The sequence below is a fragment of the Gymnodraco acuticeps genome, unplaced genomic scaffold, assembly GCF_902827175.1.
Source record: "Gymnodraco acuticeps unplaced genomic scaffold, fGymAcu1.1, whole genome shotgun sequence".
Classification (NCBI taxonomy): domain Eukaryota; kingdom Metazoa; phylum Chordata; class Actinopteri; order Perciformes; family Bathydraconidae; genus Gymnodraco; species Gymnodraco acuticeps.
In genome coordinates, this window is record NW_022991375.1 from 3109986 (window position 1) to 3121383 (window position 11398).

The following is an 11398-nucleotide window of genomic DNA, read 5'->3' on the forward strand; positions in this document are numbered from 1 at the left end:
CAGAAGGAATCGTAGGCACATTCTGCCTGTAGCTGAGCCTGTCCCGTCACATACCTCCACAAGTGACACTGATCATCAGGACACAGGACTTGAGTTTACAGATTGTAACACACAGGAATCACTGAACAGTGAACACATGAGGGCTGATGTTCCCACAGCTAAACTGCTGTCAGACACTCCTGAGAGTGTCTACAGGACACGCTCAGGCCGTGCTATCAAGCCTAATCCCAAATACAGAGACTGAAGCTTTGTCATGTATGCATAAGTATACCACTCTGAGAACAATGTCTCTAAACTGTTAGTTCACACAGTTATGCCATATTGAGACTTAAAGTTTTGTTTCACAGTGCAAATGTATTCTATTTTAGTAATCTACTTTGTTACTGTAGTAATGTTACACTCATTCTTTGAGATAGCCTCTGAGTTCATCAGTTACTAAATGCACACATAGTTTGATAATGTGTACATTTGCAGCATTCTGTATGTTCTGTCATATGTGCTCAGTATAACAGTTGTGTTCACTACTGCAGGAAGAGCTAAAGAAAGGGGATGTAGAGTATTCACATTTGGTCTCTTTTGTCCTTCTGCAGGCACCGTACCGGATGTAGGGATCTACAGGCGGGATTCGAGTAGTGTTGTGATAACTGCCATGTGGATGTAATGTTGCTCCGTCACTATTAAGGTTATTAAACCAAGTTCTATGATAAACATGACTCGTTTATGAGAACATCAAACAGTTTCCTTGTTAACAAAGTGAACCATTATGTTGCATATATCACAAACAGGACTTTCATACACAGTAAGTATACATCTGTGTCTTGTGGCCAAAGGCACGTTAACAGAGTAACAGGTGAACAGGGACCTGGTTCAATAAGATGTCATATCTCAGTTGCTAAACACAAGCTATGCCAGATGCACAAACTGAGTGATAAGAATAATAATGGAAATCATTCCATGTGTGAACTGTGATCAGAACCGTATTGGTGACAGTCTTCATTTCCATCATTGTTGGGCTCTCCTGAACTCTAAGAGACAAAGATAATGAACCCTAAATTGCTCCTTATTGCATAGCGATCAGTGTGTGTGAATCTTGTTCTCCCTTAGCAGGTGCATGCACTATATGAATGTGTGTATCCTGCTGTTCAGCTTGACTTATGTCAAAGTCATTTGAGAGGTCACGAGAGTGGAACAGTGCTATATAAATGCTGCCAATTTACCATATACACTATTTCTATCTCCTTCCCCCCTTCCTTTCCATGATCTTTGAACTGAAGCTGATACTCTAGTTTTGGGTTATTTGGGGAGTTTAAACTTTTAATACTGTTGTCCAGGGTGTGGCCCGTTTGCATTAGTCAACAATACACAGGATGGTGTATGGAAGCAAACACAAATTACTTTGAAAATCATGTATCTGAATTGTTTTACTCCAAATTTACTCATGTGAAATAAAACTGTAACAATTCAAGTTAAAACAAATTCGAATAGTGTAGAGCCGATGAATGGGAGTCAGAGGCGGTGTGTTCAGTATGGAACCCCACACTTTATTATCCATTAATCAAGACAAGGTGAGTACACTTACTATTACTGCATGTCAAGCTAGCATGAATGACAACAACCCCGGTACCCTCACAAAATACCTAAATGACGGGGACGTTGTGTGACTGCGGCATTGAACCACAAACCATGCAACATCTCCTGATATGCCCCCTGCTGGAGCAACCCTGCACAACATCGGACTTGGCAGAGTTTAATGAGAAGGGACAGCAATGTGTTCAGCTGTGGCTGAACCACATCTAATCAAGCCCTGTAACTGTGACTGCCTTGTGGACACGATAAGAAGAAGACCCTCACTAACGGGTCCGAGTTGCAACACAATAATACCAATGGTGAATTATGTCCTATAACGTGTCACCACACAAGCCCCCCCAGAATTCACCCATAAACAAAGTCAGCGTGGCGGGGAGGAACGACAGGTCGACCCCCACGACTACTGAGCACGGGAGCCGGAAAAACGACCTCTGCATGGGCGGCTTCCGGAAGAGGCGAGACCGGAACAACGGGTCTCAATTCAGTGAACGGGATCAAGGCCGGGGGGCGCCCCCGTCGCGGAGGTCGCGCCAGCACCACCGGCTGGTCCAAATCCAGGTGGGCCGCCTTCAACCGGTCCACCGAGACATGCTAGGCCTTACCACCCAGGTCGACAACAAAGTGTTTGCCCCCGTGCTCCAAAACCCGGAATGGTTCATCGTAAGGAGGCTGTAGGGGACCCCTGTGTGCATCGTGCCGGATGAAGACGTGCTTAGCCGAGCGGAGATCCGCGGGAACCCGGGACACCTCAGTACCATGTAGAGCAGTGGGAATCGGAGCAAAAGTCTCAGCGGCATCCTGCAGGCAAACCCGCTGCGCCGACGCCGACCAGGGAGCCGACGCGTTAGGGAGGAAATCCCCTGGAACCCTCAGCGGCTGACCGTAGACCATCTCAGCCGTGGAACACTGCAGATCTTCCTTAGGCGCGGTCCGTAGTCCCAGCATTACCCAAGGCAGCTTGTCGAACCAATTGCCGTCCTTCAGGCCGGCTCTGAGTGCTGCCTTCATGGAGCGATGGAAACGTTCACAGAGGCCGTTAGCTTGAGGGTGATAAGCGGTTGTCCTGTGAAGCTTAACCCCCAAACCGCACGCCACAGCGTTCCAGAGCTCTGACGTGAACTGCGAACCCCGGTCTGAGGAAATGTCCGACGGGGTGCCAAACCAACCGACATACCCATGTTGCTATGAAAGCCCGGGCTATGTCAGCCGCCGGCGTCGACATGAGAGGAACCGCCTCTGGCCTACGGGTCGTCCTGTCCACCATGGTGAGGAGGTAGGAAAAACCCTGAGAGGAGGGCAATGGACCCACTAGGTCGATGTTGACGTGGTCAAACCACCTCTCCGGCACCAGGAAACGTTCCAAAGGGGCTTTCGCGCGGCGGTACACCTTAGCGCGCTGACAAGCCATGCACTCACCAGCCCAAGTCCTCAAATCCTTTTTTAGCCCCCACTAGACGAACTTCGCGGCCACCAAGCGCACTGAAGGCATAACACCGGGGTGAGACAGGCCGTGCACCGCCTCAAAAACGGAGTGCGTCCAAATGGCGGGAACGACTGGCCGCGGCAGGCCTGTGGAGACGTCGCACAGGAGAGTAACGCCTGCGTCACCGAAAACCTCGTCCTCCAAGCGCAGCCCCAAGCTGTCCTCCTTCAGGGCCTGTACGCCGGGGTCCGTGACCTGGTCCGTCGCCATGCGGGTATAGTCCAGGCCCAACTGGACGGCTCCGATGACGACCCTGGAGAGGCAATCTGCGACCAAGTTCGATTTGACAGCCACGTGCTTAATGTCTGTGGTGAACTCCGAGATGTAAGACAGCTGCCGCTGCTGACGTGCAGACCAAGGCTCCGCCACTTTGGACATGGCGAACGTGAGCGGCTTGTGGTCGACAAACGCCGTAAATTCACGGCCTTCCAGCAAAAAACGGAAGTTCCGCACGGCCAGCCAGAGTCCAAGGAGCTCTCGGTCAAAGGCGCTGTACCTGCGTTCCCTGGGCGTCAGCTGACGGCTGAAAAAGGCGAGCGGCTGCCAACCGCCCTCCACCCACTGCTCGTGCACCGCACCAACGGCGTAGTCCGATGCATCTGTGGTAATGGAGATGGGAGCCGTGGATGATGGGTGAGCTAACGCGGTCTTGACCTCCGTAAAAGCAACCTCATCTTCCGCCGTCCAGTCGATCGCCTGGATGGGGGTCTTACCCTTCAAAGCCTCATACAGCGGCCGCATAATGTGGGCGGACCGGGCGATGAAACGGTGGTAGAAAGTCACCATCCCCAGGAACTCACGGAGCGACCGGGCTGTGAGCGGGCGAGGAAACGCCGCAACAGCCTCAACCTTCGCCAGCAGGGGTGCTGCACCGCCTTTGGTGATGCGGTGTCCGAGCATCATTGCGATACACAGCCACTGAACTGATTACCCAAGATCCTCAGCTATGGTTTAAGCTCGATGATTGGATGTTTTAGCCGCAATGCACGTTGGGATATGGTGTTAATGCGATATAAAATCCGAAAAACATTTAGGAGTTTAGGATGGCCGAAGACACTACACTACCCATAATCCCCAGCTATCGTTTGGGACAGTCCCCGTGATTAATCTTCAAGCTCTGGGATTGGATGTTGGAGTGGCAGTGCGCCAAGGTTACGTTGAGCGTCAAACAGCTCTTTGAAATCGAACGAAACCACGGCAGACTATCCAAAACTGGATTCGAACGGGACCAGACCCCCCCCCCAGATCTACACATGCTGGCTATTGTGTTTCGCAACATGTTCTATTTAGATATACAGTCTATGGTTCTATGGCACGTCTCTTCTGGGAATTGTAGTTTTAAAAGACGTTATTAAACTGTGTACACCCCTGGAGGTTTAGGCGATAGGAAACAAATTGGTGTGTACAAATTTAAAACATATAATTAATAAATGCGTGAAAATCGCTTGTGTCCATAGTGGGCAGCATTAATATATATCCACATGACAGCTCATTGTTACTTTTTAATTCTACTACAATTCAGAGGTTGACCTGGTATTTTTACTCCATTACATTTATTTTAGGTACTTTGCAGATTATGATTAATGATGTGAAATATAAACAACCCTTAAATCAGACTTTAGTAAACCTGAGTAAAATTCAGGGAAGGTGATTGTCAAATGCCAACAATCAGGCGAGATATTTGATAGTTGGTGCTTGAGAAGACATTTATCTGCAGATCTTAAAAGCAATGTATTTCTATTGGTAGTATGTTTTTCGTGCCTGCACCACGTCTTTTTGTCCGGTCGGGTCTTGGAATACCAGAAGCTGTGTGGTTCATAAAAACCTTTTCTTACTCAATATCTTACCCTAAGCCTAACCCTATCCCTTTTATTTTAAATTGTATAATTCTCTGAGTTTTTTTGCCATCCGCGAGGAAAATAAATGGGCCTCAGAGCCTCAGAATACTGAAATCTGTATTTTTTTAAATATTTTTTTCTTTCTAAATTTGTTATTATTTACATTGCTTTTTAAATCGTTCTGTGTGACAAGAAAAAAATGGCGAAATCGTGTTGGTGAACACGAATCAATAGATTAATTTTGTGACTATAACACGAAATGCCGTGAGACTGTGTTGACTATAGGCTAGGCTATACATGTTGTGTAGTTAGTAGCTAATGTAGGCTGAACAAAGACATCATCGACCATGACGAACAAGTGGCAGACCCGCCAACTACATCTCCACCTAAGAGTGGCAAAAATGCAAAGCTGGAAACTGCTGTCACAGATTTCCTTAAGGACTGGTTGAAGGATCTGCCCACTGTTGATTCACACTACTGCAGAAGCACAGCAACCTACAAAGACAAGAAGTTCCTTCACCCAGGCACAACCATCTCCCAACTACATCGGGAATATCAACAGGTAGCTGCAATTGCTGAAGTTGATGCTCTGCCAATCAAGGAGAGGAAGTTTCAGGACCTTCAGTCCATGAAACATGGCATGCCCGTCGAGTGGCATCAGTTTGACAATTTGCCACATCACACACACAAAACTGATTTAAATGGAAAAGGGTTAGCTACAATTAGAAACACAGCAAAGAAGAGCTGGAGGGAGTAGTGAGGAGAGGCACATACCTCCTCAGCGTTTGATTTACTTGCCTTTTGTTTTATTTAGCTATGAGTGATTTAAGTTGTACCTTTTGAGTTTGCTATATTGAATTAAAGGGCCAACCACAGCCAAACTGCCCTCTGTTTCCCGAGTCTCTGTATGCTCCTCAATATAGCATTTTAAACGCTTTGTGGCTGACCCAGCCCCATGGTGTGTCACAGTAGTGCGGGAAAGAGAAGTGCACTGTTTGGCCTAAGTCACTTACTCCAGAAGTAATAAGGCTTAAGTCAGGTTTCAAATTGCCTAAGTCACAACATGTTCAAGTAATCTAATACTCTTATTTTACACGACAGTGTTATTTGTACGTAAAGTCATTTTTTGAAAACATTTCAAATACGACTTAGGCCATTAGTTTAAGAAGGTGACGATGAGCAACGACAACAATCTGTGGATCAATATTTACTAAATGTATTGATATTTAAAAAAGGTGTAGAAATAATTGCTTTGATTAGCCCCTGGAGCGACCAGTGAGAATATGTAACATTCATGAAAATAAAGGTTAGACAAAAGGACTTCTGTCCACACACAGATCCAAGTGTACATCTGTGTCTTTATTGTTATCATGTTAACAAAACAGGTGAACACGTAACAGCTCAGCTGCTAAGGACAAGTTGTGCGAGATGCACAAACTGAGGGAAAAAATGTTGAACAAGGTGCATCATTCCACTTCCCCCTCCAGTTGTTGAGTACACAGTCTTCACCTAGTCCGCTGTTGTTTGGTTCTCCTTTATACCAAAATAAATACTTGGCTGCACACCCATCAGACCACATCCATCTTCCTTCTTCGTAGATGTCACTGAGTCCGATCCAGGTATATCCCTCAGCATGGTCAGATTTAGTGATCAGGAGTTTGACAAAATCCTCTTCCTCTGTACTGTGGATAGACACCAGGTTGCCTCCCTGGGAAACACAGTAGAGCTCTGCATCAGCCCAGGTCGTCTCTGTGTTGAAGTACTTGTAGCAGCGGCCGTTGAAGGAGAACCAGAAGGAGGGACAGGTGTCTTGCTGTAGCTCAATTGGAGGTTCATCTGAAGAAGACACAGCACCCAGAGCCAGGCCCAACAGGAAGAGGAAAACCAACATGATGATGCCACCGTCTCTGTCTGTTAAAGTTGCACTGAACCGTTGGATAGGGGGATGGAGATTGTGAAGGTTCAAGTGACAGGCTGCTTCTTTATATGTGTGGGAATGTGACGTCATTGTCACGTGACGTGATCACATGACCGGTGCCCGGTAAAATGTAAGTTCTAAAAGTTTTCCCCGGCAGTTTCAGAAAACCTTTCTCTTGGCTGCGCGCTCACCGTTATCTCCCTCAAGGTAGGACTCGCGGTTTTAAGATGGTTTTATGGTCTTTTAAATTAACCTATGAAAGTGTCAGTTCAGTTTGGATTTTATTAGGGCGAGGGCAAGAGACGTTTTCCCATCATGGAGGGAAACACATTCAAAGCACGATACCTGGTCTGTTACAAGCAATGTGTTTTTAATATGGTATTTTATTAAAAGTTGTAATCGTTTTTAAGCAACTTGTACGTGTTTTGCAGAGTGTATAAGTGCTCATAAGTTATAACCAGCCAAACAACCCGGGAATCTGGCAATGGACGTTTTTTAACTTTATTTATTATAGCTTTTATTATTATTTATAACGTCTGTTTTTGTGTTTAATCCATAGAGCTGAGTATGACCGTTTCCCCTCCTAGATTGAGCCAGGAGGATCTATTGTGTCAAAGAAAGCCTGATTTGTAACCTTTTAATGTTATATTGAATTGGTGTTTTAGCTGGCAACTATTATGTTGTGTTTATATATTTGTTTAAAGACTACTGTTCTCTAGTGCTTTTTTTGTTTAATTTTCTGTCAATTGTTTTCTTGTGTGCAGTTTGTGGGCAATATAATTGACTAAGTGTTTGTGTTACAGGCTCCTCTCCCTCTGTGGGGGAACCTTGTCTGCTTTCAGTGTAGGGACTGCACGGTGTGACACTTTAAAAGGGTGAGTAAACTAACTCTCACTGTAATCATTGTGTAGAAGTTGTGCTTTTTTATCCCTCACAGATAGCTGGCATTGTGACCGAGTGGACCAGACCGGCCCACCTGAGGAGTGGAAACCCACAATGTAGTAATGTAAATGATGTTTACCCTTTTATCCGTTGGCAGCTGCTGAACATTGACATTTTAACATCTATATTTGTGAAATAAAGCTGCATTCTATTTGGTAATTCATGCCTCTGTTATTGTCCTTGTGAAGGGAAGCCCCACAATCTGCAAAACAACTTTAGATTTAGATTGAGGGTCCACAGGTTCCTCCATCCCCTTAACAGGAGTTTGTGTTGTCAGCTATTTAAAGCCAAGGTGACCCCAGCCACAGTTACCACAAATGCATCAGAGAGGGTGTTTTCACTGTTGGCCTAATATTATTGGTCAACTGAACTTATCAACACTAAACACAACCACACCTTAACATAAGCAAAAACAGACTACCTGCTCACCTGGAGATGTCACACTAAACCTTCTATACATTTATTTACGAGGAGTAAATTATATAAAATCAAATGTTGGCAGTGCTTAACATTGCCAGACCAAAACAAATGTTCTCTTACGATCTCCAAAAGATGTGTGTCTGGAGGGATGATGGTCTGTTTTTAAAATATACGCTTTATAGCAAATGAAGACCAAGCTGCCCATCACACCAAAGCTTTGTAAACATTTAATTGAGCCACCACATTACCACAAATAATTCCTAGCTTGGGCAAAATGAAGATGAACATTAGGCCAAGACCATAAGCTTGTGTAGATATATATCACATAAAACATAATGTATTCATTTCAGGGGAGACTTATTGCTTTGTGTCTAATCTTCTTTTCATTCACAACTGATCGTCGCACTGACTTGCTCCTCTGCTGCCCTCCAGTGGCCACAAGGCACAACAGGTACTTTTACATTACAGCATGTAACTCCAAAGCACACAAGAGTTTCCTTCTGAAAATGCACTTGCACTTTACTAAACCTCTAAACATGGCACATGAACCTGTCGCCTCAACACAAATAAACTATATACAATACAATTAGGAATATAGTACAATACGAATGCTCTAATAACAGTGAGCAGAGAGGTGTTTTTATGTGTTGGCATAATGTACAGGGTAATGGTAAAATAACTGCCACAAGGCCTTTCTATGACACTGAATAGGAACAGACCACAGCTCTGATTTAGTAGATCTTGCCGACTAACAATTGCTGTGTTGAACAAAAAGCATCTTTAAAAATAAATGTTTCTCAGAAGAAAGAGAAATGTTGCCTCATGTTAAAAAAAACACACCTTAACATAAGCAAAAAAAGACTGCCTGCTCACCTGGAGATGTCGTACTAAACTTACTAAGACTAAATGAAGATATTAAAACATGTGCACTGCTAAAGAGTGCCAGAAAAGATGTAATGTTCTCTAGCTATCCCCAGGAGATGTTGGTGGGGTGAGATGATGGTCTGTTTTTGAAAGATACTCTTTAATGCAAAAGAGACTAAGCTGCTCATTACACTAAATATTTCTTAAAAGTTGGTCTTCACTTTTAGATCCTCTTGGACTTTTGGGACATGCATTTATTCTTCTTTGGCATCTCCACACATCCTTAGTGAGGCAATATTTAAAAAGTGTATGATGTGTTTATTGCTCCAGTCCTGCCTGCTGCCTCTGTTTCATACACTCAATTCAAACTTTATTCTTCTTCTCTTAACAGAGGGATTTCTTTTTCATAGGTGATTGGTAAATGCTGCTGTTCCTGTACATTAAAAGACCTTCACATAAGATATGTAGAGTCCTTGAGAATGCAGCAGCTGTTACACCTGTGTTGTTCCAATACTTATCTGATACACGGACGGAAAGATACATTGGAACATGTCGCAATAGTTTGAATGAACCCAAACAAGCAGGTGAAAAATCTAAAGAACAAGTATGTGACTGATTCTATAATTGCAAATACAAAATGTAGTTACAAAGAAAAATGCACATATTTATGTACACATAGAAACACACACACTTTTATGTTTTAATATGATTAAGTTTGAAATCCTACTCAATCGAATTACCTGTGTAAATATATAACATTCATGGAAATGAAGGTTGGTAAAATGACTTCTTTACACACATAAGTGTACATTTGTATCTTGTGGTCAAAAGTATGTTAACAGAGCAACAGTTTCACAGTGACCATGGTTCAATCAGACATTATGTAACATCTCGGTTGCTAAGGACAAGTTATGTGAGATGCACAAACTGAGGGATGAGTAATAGAACATATCCAATCGTCCCATTTCTGATTATAGTTGGTGGCGACAGTGTTGAACTCCTCTAGCGTTGTTTGGCTCTCCTGTATGCCAAAAAAATAACTTGGCTGCAGACCCATCAGACCACATCCAGCTTCCTTCTTGGTGGACGTCACTGAGTCCGATCCATGTGTATCCCTCAACAGGGTCAAAGTTCTTGATCAGTGATGTGACAAACTTTTGTTCCCCCTGACTGTGGATAGACACCAGGTTGGCTCCCTCTGACACACATTGGAGCTCTGCTGCAGCCCAGGTCAAATCTTTGGCGATGTACTTGTAGCAGCGGTTGTTGAAGGAGAACCAGAACATGGGACAGCTGCCACGCTGAAGCTTCCCTTGAGGGTCATCTGAAGGAGACACAGCACCCAGAGCCAGACCGAAGAGGAACAACAGCATGATGATGTCTCTCCGTCACAGGAGCAGGATGAAGGGTTGTTTGTCGGTTGAGTTTATTTGAAGTGTTCGATGGGATAGAGACTCTGAAGGAGACAAGTGACTGGCTGCCTCCTTTTATATATGCATCGGAGAGGGTGTTTTCACTGTTGGCCTAATATTATTGGTCAACTGAACTTTGCATACTCTGTCTGTTTTACACAACCACACAGTACCTGCACATCGGCTAAAAAAAGACTAACAGCTCAGCTGGAGATGTTACACGAAATCCATCATTTATTTTCAACCAAACCAACAAAAGGTATTAAATAAAACTGACTGCCAAAGAGTCCAGAAAAACATGCTTTTCTATAACTATCTGCAGGGAATGTTGATGGTAAGTTATAACAGTCTGTCGAAGTGTGTTGAAATAAGCATTTTCATGCAAAGAAAAAGACTAAACAGCACATTACCCTAAAGAAATGTTCAAAAGTAGGTCCACACTTTGAAATCCTCCTTTCTGAATGTTCTGTTAGAGATTTCTCTACAAATGTGTTACTTTGCTGTGCATGTGAGAAATGATGAACACTTTTGTTAAAATAATTGATCCTGCATTGCACATTACTCTCCACAGGGCCTCAGTGAGACTATATTTAAAGTGTGTTAATATGTCTGTCTCTCAATCACAACAGTGTTATTTCATTTTCATCAGTGAGTGTGTCATAAATCTTGATGTGTGTTCATTAAAGATATTCCACATGCTAGATACATTAGGTACTGATGGGACTTCAACAGCTGTTACACCTGTGCTGTTCCCATATTTATCTAATACACTGAGACTGATTTGGACAAAAGACATGGCAACAAACACTTTAAAATATCAACAGGAACAAGCAGGTGATAAATGTGTATAATAAAAAGTATCCATGTTGTTACTGTTCACTGTTTCGCTAATTATTTGAATATTACCTTTGTACTTGCACAATGAACATGCACA

The 11398-nt window shown here is 43.8% G+C and overlaps 2 protein-coding genes across 2 annotated transcripts; both read right to left on the bottom strand.

The window, feature by feature from the left end:
- Positions 1 to 6240: 6240 nt before the first annotated feature.
- Positions 6241 to 6888, bottom strand: LOC117563020 (ladderlectin-like). Its single transcript, XM_034241140.1, has one exon. It carries the CDS (start codon positions 6797 to 6799, stop codon positions 6317 to 6319), a length of 483 nt encoding a protein of 160 aa, XP_034097031.1. The 5' UTR covers positions 6800 to 6888; the 3' UTR covers positions 6241 to 6316.
- A 3135-nt stretch (positions 6889 to 10023) lies between these two features.
- Positions 10024 to 10425, bottom strand: LOC117563031 (lactose-binding lectin l-2-like). The gene has a single exon (XM_034241161.1). It carries the CDS (start codon positions 10423 to 10425, stop codon positions 10024 to 10026), a length of 402 nt encoding a protein of 133 aa, XP_034097052.1.
- Between the last annotated feature and the right edge of the window lie 973 nt (positions 10426 to 11398).

What these genes read in the sequence shown, in the direction of transcription:
- LOC117563031 (XM_034241161.1), bottom strand. Translation starts at nt 10,425, where the DNA reads ATGCTGTTGTTCCTCTTCGGTCTGGCTCTGGGTGCTGTGTCTCCTTCA.
- LOC117563020 (XM_034241140.1), bottom strand. Translation starts at nt 6,799, where the DNA reads ATGTTGGTTTTCCTCTTCCTGTTGGGCCTGGCTCTGGGTGCTGTGTCT.